This window comes from Sinocyclocheilus rhinocerous, unplaced genomic scaffold, assembly GCF_001515625.1.
Source record: "Sinocyclocheilus rhinocerous isolate Xijiao unplaced genomic scaffold, SAMN03320098_v1.1 scaffold95, whole genome shotgun sequence".
Lineage (NCBI taxonomy): Eukaryota > Metazoa > Chordata > Actinopteri > Cypriniformes > Cyprinidae > Sinocyclocheilus > Sinocyclocheilus rhinocerous.
The window spans coordinates 1,699,273-1,714,990 of NW_015662004.1; the positions used below are offsets into that span (position 1 = coordinate 1,699,273).

The following is a 15,718-nucleotide window of genomic DNA, read 5'->3' on the forward strand; positions in this document are numbered from 1 at the left end:
AAGAGTGTTTTTGAAGCTCAAAAGTGGGCGGAGCTGGCCGTCGCCATCTTGGCAGTGCGTCACCGCGCGTCACTCCCAGATAATCGAAAATGTGCAAAGAGGCGGGAGCTGGTTGCTGAAACCACACCCACCGAGCTCAACGCCGGTGACAGCAGCGGCAATCCACCTGTCACTCAAGTGGCCACGCCCTTAATTATGCAGAACTTTAAGGCTTAATATAATTTAAACGGATGAGTTATAAAAAAATTCACCCCCTTCACAGTTGTCATGAAGGGCAAAATTTGCTATATAGACCCAAATCATTTTTTGAACCAGGCTGTAAACATGTCTTTTTCTGTTGTAAAGTTGGGCATTTTAACATGGGGAGTCTATGGTTTTCGCAAAACCTGTCGGCGAGTGAAAAATCGGGCTAAAATCGTGCAGTGTGAACTCGGCATAAGGTTCATGAGGCAATAGGAAGGGATTTCAATTATGTTATTTTTCAATTATTCTAGTCATTTTGTTGTTGTTGTTGTCTTTCCTTAAAGGGACAGTTCACCCAAAAAATAGCATTCTGCCATCATTTACTCACCCTCATGTTGTTCCAAACCTGTATGAATTTCTTTCTTCTGCTAAACACAAAAGAAGATATTTCAAAGAATGTCGGTAACCAAACAGTTGCTGGTCCTCACTGACTTCCATAATATGGATAAAAAAAAATACTATGGAAGTCAATGGGGACCAGAAACTGTGTGGTTACCAAACATTCTTTTTTGAGACTCCAATGTTGTTTGGTTCCCATTCTTCGAAGGGAGCTAAAAGCGGCACAAACCCTGAAATGCGGTGCCAAAGGTGTACAATGTTACAACAATATAGTGCTAGAATTTTGTGGCGAGTTGTTTAGCAACAGACAATCGATCATAAACTAAACAATGCTCCCCTCGTTAAATATTCATGTACAGTCACAGAAACTTCCACATGCTGTGTTTAGTTTCTGCATCTGAGGGAAACTGTTAAAGTAAATAGCAATTGCATCAGTTATAGCGATGATAATTTGATTTACGTTGAGGCATTTCTAAAAAGGGTGCATGCTCATTGCATGCTTGCTGTACTTTCCCAGCCAGTGTTATTAACTTAATTATTAATTATTTATACAAAGTAAATCTTCAATATCACTATAATATAAAATATTAAATTATAGTAATTTAAGAAAAACTGTTAAATGTAATATTTAGAAAATCACAAAATAATTTTTTTTTAAATCCATAATTTTCCAAATGCATTTTTCATACCGTGAATTATAATGTGTAATGTAAATACACTTTTAACATTTCAAATTATTCATTTTAGTTTTTGATGTTTTACGTTTATAATTTAAATAAAACTTAAAACAGAATTTTAATATCAGCCATTTATTGGTTATCGCTCTTATTTGTATCAGACAAAATATAAAAGTTCAGATGTAACAGCAATAGTGGCAGATCTTTTTTCTGTATTGTAACTTAGTGCCATATAAAACTGACAAGGATGGGGTTCTATTCACCAGTTGTTGTTTGGACAGCGAATTCTTATAAATATGCAAATAAAAGTGTTAACCTTTTCAAATGTACAGTGTGAAATCTTAATACCTTTCTACCCAGGAATAATTATTAATCAGGGTTAGAAAGGTTAAAAATTACACTAGGTTAATCATTTCATATGTGTAAAGCCCATTTATGATGTATTTTTCACAATTGTTTTCTGTTTACAGGGTCTACATCATCTCCATCAAGCGGGAAAAATGCATAGAGACATAAAAGTAATTTTACAAGCCATTATTGCCTATAACCATGTTGCCACATAGTGTTTGATATACATTATTAGAGTTCATCTGTATATGAGTGAGTTTCTTTATAGGACAATAATGCATGTAAGATGATACCGTGGATGTGCTCATTGTGTCCTTCTTGGTTGCCCACAGGGTGCCAACATCCTCTTGACAGAGCGAGGAGATGTCAAACTAGGTCAGTCTGGGTTTACCCCTGTCTCAAACCCTCACATGTAAACACACTTATGCATGTATTAATTAATACACCATAAATCTCTTCAATGTGGGCTTTTGTCTCCTCTCTGTCTGTCAGCGGATTTTGGAGTGGCAGCTGAGATCAACGCATCTGTTGCTAAGAGAAAGTCCTTTATCGGGACGCCATACTGGTGAGTCAGCAAGATTGTAAACACTGTGCTATTTAATAAAAAAAAATATTTTTACAGTACCGTTCAAACGATTGGGGTCAGTAAGACTGCACTTATTTGATTAAAAATACAGTAGAAACCATAATATAAAATATTATTACAATTTAAAATAACTGTTTTCTACTTTAATATATTTTCAAATGTAATTTATATTTGTGATGTGAAGCTGAATTTTCAGCATCATTACTCCAGTCTTGAGTCACATGATCCTTCAGAAATTATTCTAATATGCTGATTTGCTGCTCAAGAAACATCTCTTATTATTATCACAGTTGAAAATGGTTGAGCTGCTTAATATGTTTGTGTAAACAATGATATATTGTTTTCCGGATTCTTTGTTAACATTATAAATGTCTTCACTTGTGATCAATTTAATGCATCTTTTCAGAATAAAAATATTAATTTCTTTAAAGGGGTGGTTCATTGCGATTTCACTTTTTTAATGTTAGTTAGTGTGTAATGTTGCTGTTTGAGCATAAACAATATGCAGATAAAGTTACGAAGTTACGAAGTTTGTTAAAGTTACGAAGCTGAAAGTTCAATGCAAACGGAGATATCGTCTTTTAAAATTGCCTTGTTTACAATACAACCGGAGCACATGCCGCTGAGGTGAGAGGCAGGACGTTTAGACGCGCACTAGAGGCGGTTTAGCCATTCACAACACACTGGGCTAGCTAACCAATCAGAGCCCATCGCCTATTTCTGAGGGAGGGGCTTCATAAAAGAAGGAAATGATCAGCGTGTTTCTCAGCGAAGGGACAGAACGGTGTGGAATAAAGGTAAATAATGTGAAAAATAATGCGTTTTTAAAAAAAACGAAGCATTAACACATGTTAGATTGCACCCCATAACCATAATCAAGCCTAGAGAAAAACCACTGAACCACCCCTTTAAAAAAACTGAAATGGTGGTGTATATAAAAGAATTGGAAATGAATTTATTTATGCTTATTTAAATCCATTTTGTGTAAAAACAATGAGCCATATTAAAAATCCCATCTGTTATTGCTTTGTTATTTGCTTCTTTTATATTTTACCGTGATGGCTTTCTCTCAGGATGGCCCCAGAGGTTGCAGCAGTGGAAAGGAAAGGAGGTTATAACCAGCTGTGTGACATCTGGGCTGTGGGTATCACAGCTATTGAACTAGGAGAGCTGCAGCCGCCCATGTTTGACCTACACCCTATGAGGTGTGAACACACACACACACAAATAGACACGCATGTAAACCCTTGCAAAAGGACTAACACCCTTTGATAGTAGTCACACTACAAAAGACATTCACTTTTGTTAAAGGTACAGTAAGCGATTTCATTTGTTTTGCTAATTTCATCTCAGTTTAAAGGAACACTCCACTATTTTTGAAAATTGGCTCATTTTCCAACTCCCCTAGAGTTAAAGAGTTGAGTTTTACCGTTTTCAAATCCATTCAGCCGATCTCCGGGTCTGGCGGTAGCACTTAGCAGCAAAGTTCCTTGATTATTACGCCGGAATAAGAGTATAGTTCTTAGCCATATCGTCCTAGAAAATCGCAACTTTTCATTTTCCGTCGATCTTAGTACACGATGTAACTACAGAAGAGTTGAGTTTTAAATAGGAAAAATATAGAAACTCTTGGGTCATTTTTGAGCGAGATGCTAACAGTCTAATCCAATTCAATGATCTATGCTAAGCTACAGCTAAAAGTGCTACCGCCAGACCCGGAGATTGGCTGAATGGATTCGAAAACGGTAAAACTCAACTGTTTAACTCTAGGGGAGTTGGAAAAGGAGCCTATTTTCAAAAATAATGGAGTGTTCCTTTAAGCCAGTCAAACCTTGACCCCTTGGCAAACGCGAAACATGTTTTCACATGCTGCAAAGAGTGATGAAAGCTTGTCTAAAACTCAAACAAAAAGACGCAACGTTTCATAGACATTGTCCTTTAGGTTGAAAGGTCGAAATGAGATTTGGCGTCAGAGAACAAAAACGTCTTTGTTGTTTCGCCCTCAGAGCTTTGATGCTGATGTCCAAGAGCAGTTTTCAGCCTCCCAAACTCAAAGACAAGAACAAATGGTAATATGCATAAAATGTAACTGTTGATTTCCCTCGTCTTTGCATAAATAACAAAGTATTCGGTTCAATAAAAGCAAGCTCATTTATCAGGTCCACAGAATTTCACAACTTCATTAAAATGGCTCTCACAAAGAGCCCTCGGAAAAGGCCGACAGCAGAAAAAATCCTACAGGTACATGTTAACTATATCCGTGTTGAATATCATTTTAATGATGTGATATCCTTGTGGTTTATCTTTAATGTACTGTAGGGGCTCTCGATACTGTCTTATTACTGGAATCATATCATTTTTGTTTCCTCTGTCTTTTCAGCACGCTTTTGTCACGCAGCTCCTCACACGTAACCTTGTTATAGAGCTGCTGGACGCCGTCAATAACCCTGATCTGCAACAGACACACACTATGGATGAGAGTGACCTGGAGGTGAGTGGAGCGTAATGAAGAGATTTCCTTTCAAATGGGGAAACATGTGTTATTTCAGAGCACTTTCGATTAAAGCTGAAGTGTGTAATGCTTTTAATGTTAAAATACTTTCTCCCGATTCTATTTCAGTGTGAGAACTAGGCTAAAAGGGTAGAAACTGTGGCTCTGTGGTGCTTAAAACAGCTGTTTGTTTGAATGGCCCAACATCTCCATCATATTTAGAAAACCTGTTGGAAACGGGATCAATGACATAATGCTCATTTGTTTATCCAGATCTATTAATTTATTCGAAATTATAAAAGAAATTTAATTTTGGAATTATTTTGGGGAGCATCAAGTCATACAACAATTCTGATATCAAAATAAAGAAAAAATAAAACCTGAAAAAGGATTAATTCTTAGAAAAATGAAACAGTTTTGTTAAAAAAAACAATAATAATTAATTATAATAATAAGGCGGTGGTGTGGTGTAACCCCCAAAATAATGTTATGATGTTGAAACAATAATTTTTATTATTAATAAATATAAAATCATCAAATAAATGTGTGATTTGCTTTACAAAACAAACAAAAGCACTTTTTAATATGAAATTCATTATAATAATAAGGCTGTGGTGTGGTGTACCCCCCAAAGTAATGTTATGATGTTGAAACAATAATTATTATAAATAAATATAAAATCATCAAATAAATGTGTGATTTGCTTTACAAACACTTTTTAGCTTGAAAAATATGCATTTATAATATAAAAATATACATGTATGGCATTAATTCTTAGAAAAAATGAAACAGTTTTGTTAAAAAAAAAAAAATAATAATAATAATAATTAATTATAATAATAAGGCTGTGGTGTGGTTTAACCCCCAAAATAATGTTATGATGTTGAAACAATAATTTTTATTATTAATAAATATAAAATCATCAAATAAATGTGTGATTTGCTTTACAAAACAAGCAAAAATAGCATAAAATATACATTTATAATATAAAAATATACATAAATGGCATTAATTCTTAAAAAAAATGAAACGGTTTTGTTAAAAGAATTATAATAATAATTAATTCTAATAATAAGGCTGTGGTGTAACCCCCAAAATAATGTAATGATGTTGAAACAATATTTTTTATTATAAATAAATATAAAATCATCAAATAAATGTGTGATTTGCTTTACAAAACAAACAAAAGCACTTTTTAGCTTGAAAAATATACATTTATAATATAAAAACATACATGTATGGCATTAATTCTTAGAAAAAAATTAAACCGTTTTGTTAAAAAATTATAATAATAATAATAATAATAATGAATTCATTATAATAATAAGGCTGTGGTGTGGTGTACCCCCCAAAGTAATGTTATGATGTTGAAACAATAATTATTATAAATAAATATAAAATCATCAAATAAATGTGTGATTTGCTTTACAAACACTTTTTAGCTTGAAAAATATGCATTTATAATATAAAAATATACATGTATGGCATTAATTCTTAGAAAAAATGAAACAGTTTTGTTAAAAAAAAAAAAATAATAATAATAATAATTAATTATAATAATAAGGCTGTGGTGTGGTGTAACCCCCAAAATAATGTAATGATGTTGAAACACTATTTTTTATTATAAATAAATATAAAATCAAATAAATGTGTGATTTGCTTTACAAAACAAACACAAGCACTTTTTAGCTTGAAAAATATACATTTATAATATAAAAATATACATTTATAGCATGTTTGAAAATAACGACTGAGGTCTGAACACATTTTCAAAATATACAAAATTTATTTTTTATTTATTAGAAAACAAGTTATCTCTTTTGACTTGTTTACAAGTCATTTTTTATATTTTATTATGTTTATTATTATTTTATTTTTATTTTTTAAACACTTAAAAACTATATGATGAATACAAAGAGTATGTTTCTTAAAGCTCATTTGTCATCGACCCAGGAATCATTATTTTTGCAGTTCTATTTGGTGCCACGAATGGTACAAAAGACTACACACTTCACCTTTAATACTCAAACAATCAAACACCAAAATGGTACATAGACAGTACCATGGCTTTAAGCTGACATGTGACATTTTTTAACATTACTTATCTGTACTGTGGTTGTTTACTGTAAGGCAGAGGTCTTCAACCCTGCTCCTGGAGACCCACTGTCCTGCAAAGTTCATTTCCAGCCTGCTTCAGCACACCTGCCTGTTTATTCCCAAGTGATCCTGTTTGATTAGGGTTGAACTCTGCAGGACAGTGGGTCCCCAGGAGCAGGGTTGAAGCCCTCTGCTGTAAGGTAAAAGATCTTCATGTGACTTTAGAGATTATGTCCATGGATTATGTGTCTGTGTGTTTACAGACGTGTAGCGTCCTACCTGATAAGATTCATTCCCTAGCGAAACTTCCCGTTCAGAGAACTCGGTCTGAAGAGCAATGTGAGTCATAATCTAATACACAGTAAAAAAAAAAACTATCTTTTTGTTATTAGTGATCTTAGCAGTATGTTATTGCATCCAAATGGCAGATTAGATGAATTTTAGATTTAGTTTTGCTCAGAAACACCACATAACCTTTTAACATATTCCAGTTACTAAACAACCATTTTATGAACTAAGTTGGTAATATCATACATTTTTTAAATCAATAATTTTAGATTTGTACCAGAGGTCTGCTTATAGTGTCAGACAATGTTTTTTGCACTATAAATGTGATTTAGTTTTTCATGAGCATTTACTATCCTCTCGCTGACCTTTACAATTAAAGGGACAGTTCACTCAAAAATGAAAATTCGGTCATTTATTAACGGTCATGTTATTCAAAAACTGCATCTGTGTTGTTTTTTTTTGTCCATACAATGGAATTCTGTGTGCTATGATGCAGCAACGTTCTTCAAAATATTTTCTGTTTTTGACATGACGATGAGTAAGTGATGACAGAATTTTCATTTTTTTGGTGAACCATCCCTTTAAGTGACCTTTTTTGGTATTTAAGCATACCATGTAAACATTCACTTTGCGTGTGCAATGATTAACAACATCAAAATGATTAACTGCATTCACAAATACACGGTGTTTACTGTGTTATGTAAATGTCAATCATTAATGTACCCTTTTAATGTTACAAAAATCTGATTTTTGCAACTTGATTTCAATAAGCTTTGAGTTCTGAAAGTTAAAACATATTTAAGTCAAGTCACCTTGACTTAAATACAGCGCTTTATATGATACAAATAGTTTTAATGCGGAAAAAATAACAGAATGATTCAAACTTCATCAGATATGAGAGCAGCTCTACAGAAGACAATAGTGTTGTTATTCAGCGCAAGTCAGTTCAGTGTTGATACCATTCAGTTCGATAAGTGTCAATGTTGCAAAATTATGAAACAAATTTGATTCAGCTATAAAGCAGCGCTGCAGAAGACAATAGTGTTGTCATCCAGCTCAATTCAGTTCAAGTATTGTTCTCATCAGATAGTGTCAGTGCTGTCAACAATTTACATTAAAACTCTTTTATTTCAAAAGCTTTTTCTTTAAATGACCCTTTTAAAGTTGCTTCTGAAATTTGCAGTGACTCGTCATATCCTCTCTAACAGTGTAATGACAGGACTCTAGAGTAATATGACCGTTATGACCTCACCTCACACGTAGTAAACGGCTAATCAGGAGTGACTAAGAATGTGACATTAGTCAGTGAGCGCAATTGTTGTGGTTTGGAAGATTACAGCAAGCCACAAGCCAAGGTTAGCTGGACAACAGGCTCTATTGTAATTGAAAAGCCACTCTAGAGCTATGAAAGGACGTATTGTGTGTGTTTCTGAGTTTGTCTTTAGGTTCATGAATGCATGAGTGTGCATCCAAATCTGCATGTTAGAGGGTCACGCAGACAATACTATAGAAAGTGGCGCGTTATACTCCTACCACACGATTGTATGTGAAAGGGGAAGCATGCTGCAGTTGAATACAGTGATTCTGATTGGTTCAAGAGCTGGTGATTATCGCTTTTTCTGTTTTCCAGTTGATCACGTGAAGTTTGGACCACCCATGAGAAAAGAGATGGATCCCTGTCCTGATCTGGTGAGAATAAACATTTGAAAGAAATGATAAAACAATGCTTATGGAATTACTTATTGGTTTCCTGTTCTTCATTAGGGGGCGTATGATGACTGGAGCTCTATCAGTGCGGACAAGGACTCACCGTGGGTTATATTTCACTCTTGCCCGTCTAAAATAATGGTGTCAGTAGTAAATGTTGAGTTTGATGTGCTAATGCATCTAGGTCATTCATAAATATTGATTGGCTGAGGGGTTTGACATCCTCCAATCACTGTTCAAAATTTAAAGGGGTCCTATTATGCTTTTTCACTTTTTAAATTTTAGTCAGTGTGTAGTGTGTATGTTTGGGCATAAAAAGTATCTAGAAAGTTACAAATCTCAAAGTCCACTCCAAAGGGAGATATTTTGTTTTTAAAAAATCCCTTTTCAAGAACTACAACGAACGGCTCGTTTGGACTACAGCATTTGTTTTCCGGGCTTTGTGATATCACAAAGCGGCCCATTAGAATATCATTAAAAATAATTCCCGCCTACAGAAATTCGAATGGTTGGGGGGTGGGGAGGGGCGAGGTTGTGGTTAGAACGCTTGGTTGAGTGAGTGCATCAGACGAGACGACGAAGAAGAAGTGCTGCTGCAGAAGGGGCGAGGTTGTGGTTAGAACGCTTGGTTGAGTGCATCAGACGAGACGATGAAGAAGTTCATCAAAGCCGGAACTAATCGAGCCGTTTGTGCCAGGATGGGGAGAAAGGTATTTTAATAATGTAAATTATGTGAAAAATAATGCGTTTTTCGAACCACCAAGCATGAGAGCATGTTCTAGTACACCCCCAAAACAAAATCAAGACTTTGTAAAAGAGCATAATAGGACCCCTTTAATTGGATACATTTCTTGTTAAATTAAGGTATTAAGAAGCACTAATATGACCGTCTCAGAAACAGGAGTTTTAAGGGTTGCATTGCTTTTTTTTACTATTTATTTTGCAGGAGTTTGTTAGAGTGTGTGGAAGAGGCCTTGATGGAAAGGTGATCTGGCTTTTTTTTTTTATGTCTTGACACAGATTCAGACAAAGCTAACTATTGTTGCTCATCATTATAAATGTACACTGCAAAAACATTCTGAATCAGATTTTTGTTGTTACTAGTAAAAATAGATAAATAGAACAAGGTTCGTCTCACATACAATTTGCCTTTATAGGTTCCCTTTGGCACAAATATCCACATGTTAACTATACTTTTAAGTTTTTTTATTTTTTTATACACTTGTGATATTAATCTATAATGAAGTGATAAATAATGAGAGTACTTATGTATAGTTGATTGTTTCTATGGTTACCTCTAGTCAAATTTGATATCTGTTCAGTAGAATGAAAATATCCATTTGCATAACTTTTGTGGTTAATTAAACATTTAGAAAATAATTATATTATACACTTACAGTAAATCAAAAATATTAAATGCTATACTTGTATTTAAAAAGATTTTTTATTTTTTTATTTTACCCCTTTGGTCCCCCAAATATAGCCTATTTGGTTACCACCTTGTTAATACCTTACAGTTTTGCATATCAGAGAAATATGATTTTTATATATTTTGGACTAGAAAAACAATACAAATATGCTAATTAATTTTTAATTAGCTAATTAGATTTTCATCACTAAAATGATGAAATGTCTAACATTCTGCTTCCTCTTTTGCAGGAGTTTGACTATAAAAAGAGGCTCTTCAGCTGAGGTAATGAAATCAAAGTTGGAAAAGTCAAATGTCTTCTAGAATAACTGAATTTATGTGTGTTTAATCCACAGCACTCACTGGATGAAGAGAATAAATATGGGACGGTGAAGAGAGTGGTCTCTTCTCCCCAATCAACAACAGTCACCAATCAAGAGAGAAAAGCTCCCACTCCCTGTTCCCTCTCCTCGCCTCTTATTGGCTCCACGCCTCTGAAGGGCCCCGCCCCTGACTCTAACCCCGCCCTAATCAGCGAATCCGCTTTGCTGATTGGTTCGACGCTCTCTGACCTGTCACTCCTCACAAACTCCTCCTTCCTCAGTCATTCCACCAGTCTAGGTTCCCTTTGTTCAACACCAACTGAAGGTGAGATATATACGTCAAATTATGAGCATGTACTAATGACCACACTTTTAAAGCAGAATACCTCTGTTTTAGAGAACAGTTCTGTTTTACTAATTAGTTTTAGTGATGTTAAATGGACATTAAGACCAACATCACTAATAGCCTACACTTCTGCACATAACTCTATATGCTTTGTGCTTTTATGCTGTTAAAGGGATACTCCACCCAAAAATGAAAATTCTCTAATCATTTAACTTCCCCTCATGCCTTCTCACCTATGACTTACTTCTTTAGATGAACCAGAAACGATGGTTTAAAAAGTTTATAATATTAGTATTTTTCTTACACACACCACTGTAGTTTGCTAGTTTCACCCTCAGTTGAAACCGTAATAACAGGATACTGGCGAAACAGATTTGGCAACCTCTCCGGTGCGTATTTGTGTTTGCGCTCTGGAGAGCATCAAAAGTTTCTTTTTACAATGTGTTGAGCAATGTAGCTAATCATATTTGTGGATTTCCTGCACACCTCTGATTGACCATTGCGTTCACGTTCGTCAGAATTCACTCACCGCTCAAAACTATGGATATTATTTTTAAAGCTCTGCATGCTCACAAATCCACTTCAGAGCTTTAGAAGACATTTTAGAACACCTTAGCAACCATGTAACAACACACTTAAAACCCACTCATAACACCCTAGCAACCATATAGCAACACATTTATAAAACCATTCAGAACCCATTAGCAACTGCAAAGCAATTTCATGGTTTGAGGTTTCTGGGTTTTCATCCCATATGTTGAACTGTTAGGCCACACCACCCAGTGAGATTAATATAGAGTTAGTGGAACCCCAGTAATACCAGCCTAAAATCCAAACACTGATGCAGCCGCTGTGTTCAACAGGTTTGAAAGCAGAGAGCTCTGTCGCTCCAGACCCAGGAGGAACCAGGAGTCATTTTCCCCCACATGACCCCCATCTCTCTCCAGAATGGAGCACTCTCAGGAGGAAACCAGACGACTTGGTGAGTAAATTAAAAAAAATCACACCGGTCAAATCATATTTAACCTTCATGACTTGATGAGAGTCTGTCGGAGGGTCCAAACCAGGGACTGCTGGCCAAAGTTGCCTGAGATGACCTTTAATTTGGCCTGTCATGCCATATCACAATAGAAAGAAAAATCAGGCCATTGAAACATCTTCATTTCTAATTTATATTTTTGTTTTAACATTTTTTGCATTAAAAAAATCTAATGTTATACATTTTAATATACTATAGTTCAATATAATGCAATATTTACTATTGACCCATGGCCTTCAGTCAAGTTTTGGCCCTTTGTATTAAAAATGTGGCCACCTCTGGACCAAACAATGGCAGACTTTCATTGGTCACTCACACTTCATTCTGTTTTCATCGATTCCAGAAAGTTGTCCATGGACTGCCACCTACACCACAAGTGCATGTAAGTACAGAGAATCACGTGATTCTAATTCTATTGCGTGTTCTAATTTCATGCTTATTGTTCTGTAATGAATTATACATTTTCTTCCAGATGGGGGCCTGCTTCTCTAAAGTATTCAACGGCTGTCCGTTAAAGACTCAATGTGCTGTTACATGGGTTCTACCAAAGACTAGAGGTAAAGTTTGCAGCGTTTTAGATAATGGAATTGTGAGCACTAGAGACAGCCGTATTCTGCTTGCTGCCAATTGCACACAAACACACTGAAAACCATCGAACAAGTATATAAACTTGCATATGGTTTTGTGGTTAGAGTGAAATAAAAGGGCAGTAGCAGGACAAAATAGCGTGTGTGTTAAAATAGATTAGTGTGAATACAGCCTATTAGATCTGCTGCTGTCTCTTATCAGAAATAAACATATAGCAATAATGCTGAGAAAAAGAGAACAATCCCTCACTGCCCTTGTCTGGAAACGTTCTTATATTTAAAGCACTCTCAGATACTCAAAGCACTATTTGTTTATTGTTATAATGTGTTTATAATTGTGTGTGTATATACAGTATATATAAACTCATTTCTATTCATTTTACTTGCAACAGTGTCTGTTTCGACTTTGGTTATAATAACAAGGCCGATATGCTGATATTTACTCGTAGATCAATACCTTATGCTGGGTGCTGAGGAGGGCATCTACACTCTCAACCTCAATGAGCTCCATGAGGACACCATGGAAAAGGTAGCCATATTGTTTTTTCTCTATTTATTTGTGGACCCTTTAATTGTTTCAGAGTAAAAAAATCAAGAAAAAAGTTCAAAATAAGAAATAAAGTCACAATATGACATAAAGGCACCATTACAAAATACAAAATATACAAAGGTACATAAAGTTATATCTCACAATTTTCACAATTACCTTTCTATTTTTTTTTTTGTACTGTGGAAACAGGCTTCCATAATTTACTAGAGCAAATATCTCATGAAAGAGTGTGTGAGATTTTCTTTCTTTTCCAGTTGCTTCCTCAGAGATGCAGTTGGTTGTACGTGATGAACAATGTCCTTATGTCCATCTCAGGCATGTGCAATGTTACTAATATGACCGCATTTAATGTACCACAAAGATCTGATGTCTTCATTAACTCTCTGGCTGGTTACCCTGCTGTCCTCTGTCCACAGGGAAGTCATCACAGTTGACTTCTCATAGTCTGCCGGCCCTCTTTGAGTACCGCAGGAATATGCAGCGTAGACAGGGGCATCTGGTGATGAATGCACACCGCTTGAGCACAAAGATAAGCGCAAGGTTTGTCGAATTCAACAGTTTATCTGTGAATGCACATGATGGTCATTCATGAGGTTACATGAACTATTATTCTTGGTTGAGACCGACACACTGGGTTAAAACTAAAACCCACAAAGAGCAACATTTTGCTCATTTAAACGTCTTCCTTCAGTTGGTCTGATCTTACAATAAAGTAGACTCTAACACTGTTTATAAACAATAATTGAATAATTGTTTTAAAGGGGTCATGAATTGCCGTTTTATTATTTTGTACCGTTCTCTGAGGGCCACTTATAATGTTATCAAGATTTTTACATCAAAAACATCATAATTTAGAAGTAATAGGCTGTTTTCCGTCCTGTTTTGACCCCTCATCGGAACGCTCTGTTTGAGTAGGCGTGGCGGATTGTAGACTCGGAAGTAAACGCCCACTGCTATGATTGGCTAACAGTTGTGTATGTTTGACAGCCTATATCCTTCATAGATGGACGCTGCTGTGATTTAGGTTAAAAACACATAAATACTCAGTACATTTCAAACGATCTGTATTAACAGACAAAGCAATAAGTGACCACGTAATAAAAAACAGTTACTCACACTTGTGTGGTGCGACAAACTGTCGGATCCAATATATTCAGCACAGCATTGTCTTTCAATTTCTCTGAAAATCCTGCGTCGCATTGTGCCTTGTTTGTAAACAAATCCACGGTGAAATGAAGTGAACAAAGGACCAAGTTCTTACTGACGTGGTTAAATTAAAATTCATTAAAATTAAAGTTCATCCACTCTTTCCTAATGTTGGGGTCAGAAGGAAGGCAATGCAAAGATTGTATTTTTCCACAACTTGGCACTGCACTGCGTAGGGCTGGGCGATATAGCTGAAAAAATATATCAACGATATAATGTTTCATATCGTTCGGTATTGATAATTATTGACATTTTTTATAACCTTTTTTTAAAACAAAGAGCAATAGAAAAAAAAAGTTTATATTTAACCACTGTATTTTTAAATTAACCCAATTTATTGAGACAAACAACAAATATTTTTTGTTTTAAAAGTCAAACACACAATAAAAATTAAACAAATATCTAATTTCTAATGTTTTATATATTCAGCATGTGTTTGTGTGTGCTGTCTGCGTCACTCATTGCACGTGCCTATATTGTGCGCTATATCGAACATGTTTATATCGTTATCGAAGAAGGTGTACCGTCGATAAATATCGATACCGTTTTATCGCCCAGGCCTAGCACTACGTCTTGTTGACTTCGGAGCATCTTTATCGTTTGCTTCTCTCGTTATTTACACTACATGCGTGAATCGGTGGGAGGGGCTAAACAGGCAGTGATGTAGAAGCAGGCGTTGATGATCTTCTGCGGAGGTGGGGTTTAGCCACACTATTATGTCATAAAGTGGCAAATTCCACAACCTGTCGTTTTGGCAGATTGGCTTCAATATAAGCTGTTTTTAGAATAACAAGAAAGTTTTGAGTTTTGAAACTTACAGGCTGTTTTTAAAGTACAATGACCTCTTATTTGTCAAAAGATCAAGGGAATTTTGATTTCTCACTTCATGATCCCTTTAGGAAATCACATTTCTACACATTTCTAAAACCAAAAATTTAATTTTTATATTATTTTTAGCCAAATAAGTGCAGTAGCTGAGATTTTGCTGTCTCTCTACTTTGGAGATGAGACATCTTTTCAGGGTTATACACACAGTATTCATTCAATTTACATTTTAAAGGTGATGTGTAACCTATTAAGTAACGATTGTTTAAAAGTTTGGGGTCATTGGGGATTTTTTCTTAAAGAATTAATACTTTTATTCAGCAAGAATGCATTCAATTGACCAAAAGTGACAGTAAACCATTTATAATGTGAAATATTTTTATTTCAAATCAATGTTGTTCTTTTTAACTTTTTATTCATCAAAGAATATTGAATAAATGTATCAAATTTTCCACAAAAATATTAAGCAGCACATCTGTTTTTCAGCATTAATAATATTAAGAAATGTTTCTTGAGCAGCAAATATTAGAATGATTTCTGAAGGATCATGAGACACTGAAGACTGAAGTAATTAATCTGAAAATTCAGCTTTGATTACAGGAATACATTTCATTTTAAAACATATTCAAATTGAAAAAAAAAAAATAAAATTTATATA

At 34.9% G+C, this 15,718-nt stretch overlaps 1 protein-coding gene across 4 annotated transcripts in view; it reads left to right on the forward strand.

Moving 5' to 3' along the window:
- The window catches only part of LOC107727265 (mitogen-activated protein kinase kinase kinase kinase 2-like), a 40,074-nt gene that overhangs the window by 3,970 nt on the left and 20,386 nt on the right, over window positions 1–15,718 (forward strand). For all 4 annotated transcript variants that reach the window (XR_001638340.1, XR_001638339.1, XM_016537075.1 and 1 more), the window contains exons 6-24: window positions 1,730–1,777; window positions 1,940–1,982; window positions 2,100–2,172; window positions 3,267–3,398; window positions 4,200–4,262; window positions 4,353–4,434; window positions 4,574–4,684; window positions 7,045–7,120; window positions 8,700–8,758; window positions 8,834–8,880; window positions 9,723–9,761; window positions 10,436–10,469; window positions 10,541–10,832; window positions 11,717–11,835; window positions 12,236–12,274; window positions 12,365–12,449; window positions 12,929–13,008; window positions 13,284–13,344; window positions 13,446–13,569. Coding sequence is in view for 2 of the 4 variants with exons in the window: in XM_016537075.1 (XP_016392561.1) it covers window positions 1,730–1,777; window positions 1,940–1,982; window positions 2,100–2,172; window positions 3,267–3,398; window positions 4,200–4,262; window positions 4,353–4,434; window positions 4,574–4,684; window positions 7,045–7,120; window positions 8,700–8,758; window positions 8,834–8,880; window positions 9,723–9,761; window positions 10,436–10,469; window positions 10,541–10,832; window positions 11,717–11,835; window positions 12,236–12,274; window positions 12,365–12,449; window positions 12,929–13,008; window positions 13,284–13,344; window positions 13,446–13,569 (1,607 nt within the window). In the remaining 2 variants the exon portion in view is untranslated. The remainder of the gene's footprint in view (window positions 1–1,729; window positions 1,778–1,939; window positions 1,983–2,099; window positions 2,173–3,266; window positions 3,399–4,199; window positions 4,263–4,352; window positions 4,435–4,573; window positions 4,685–7,044; window positions 7,121–8,699; window positions 8,759–8,833; window positions 8,881–9,722; window positions 9,762–10,435; window positions 10,470–10,540; window positions 10,833–11,716; window positions 11,836–12,235; window positions 12,275–12,364; window positions 12,450–12,928; window positions 13,009–13,283; window positions 13,345–13,445; window positions 13,570–15,718) is intronic.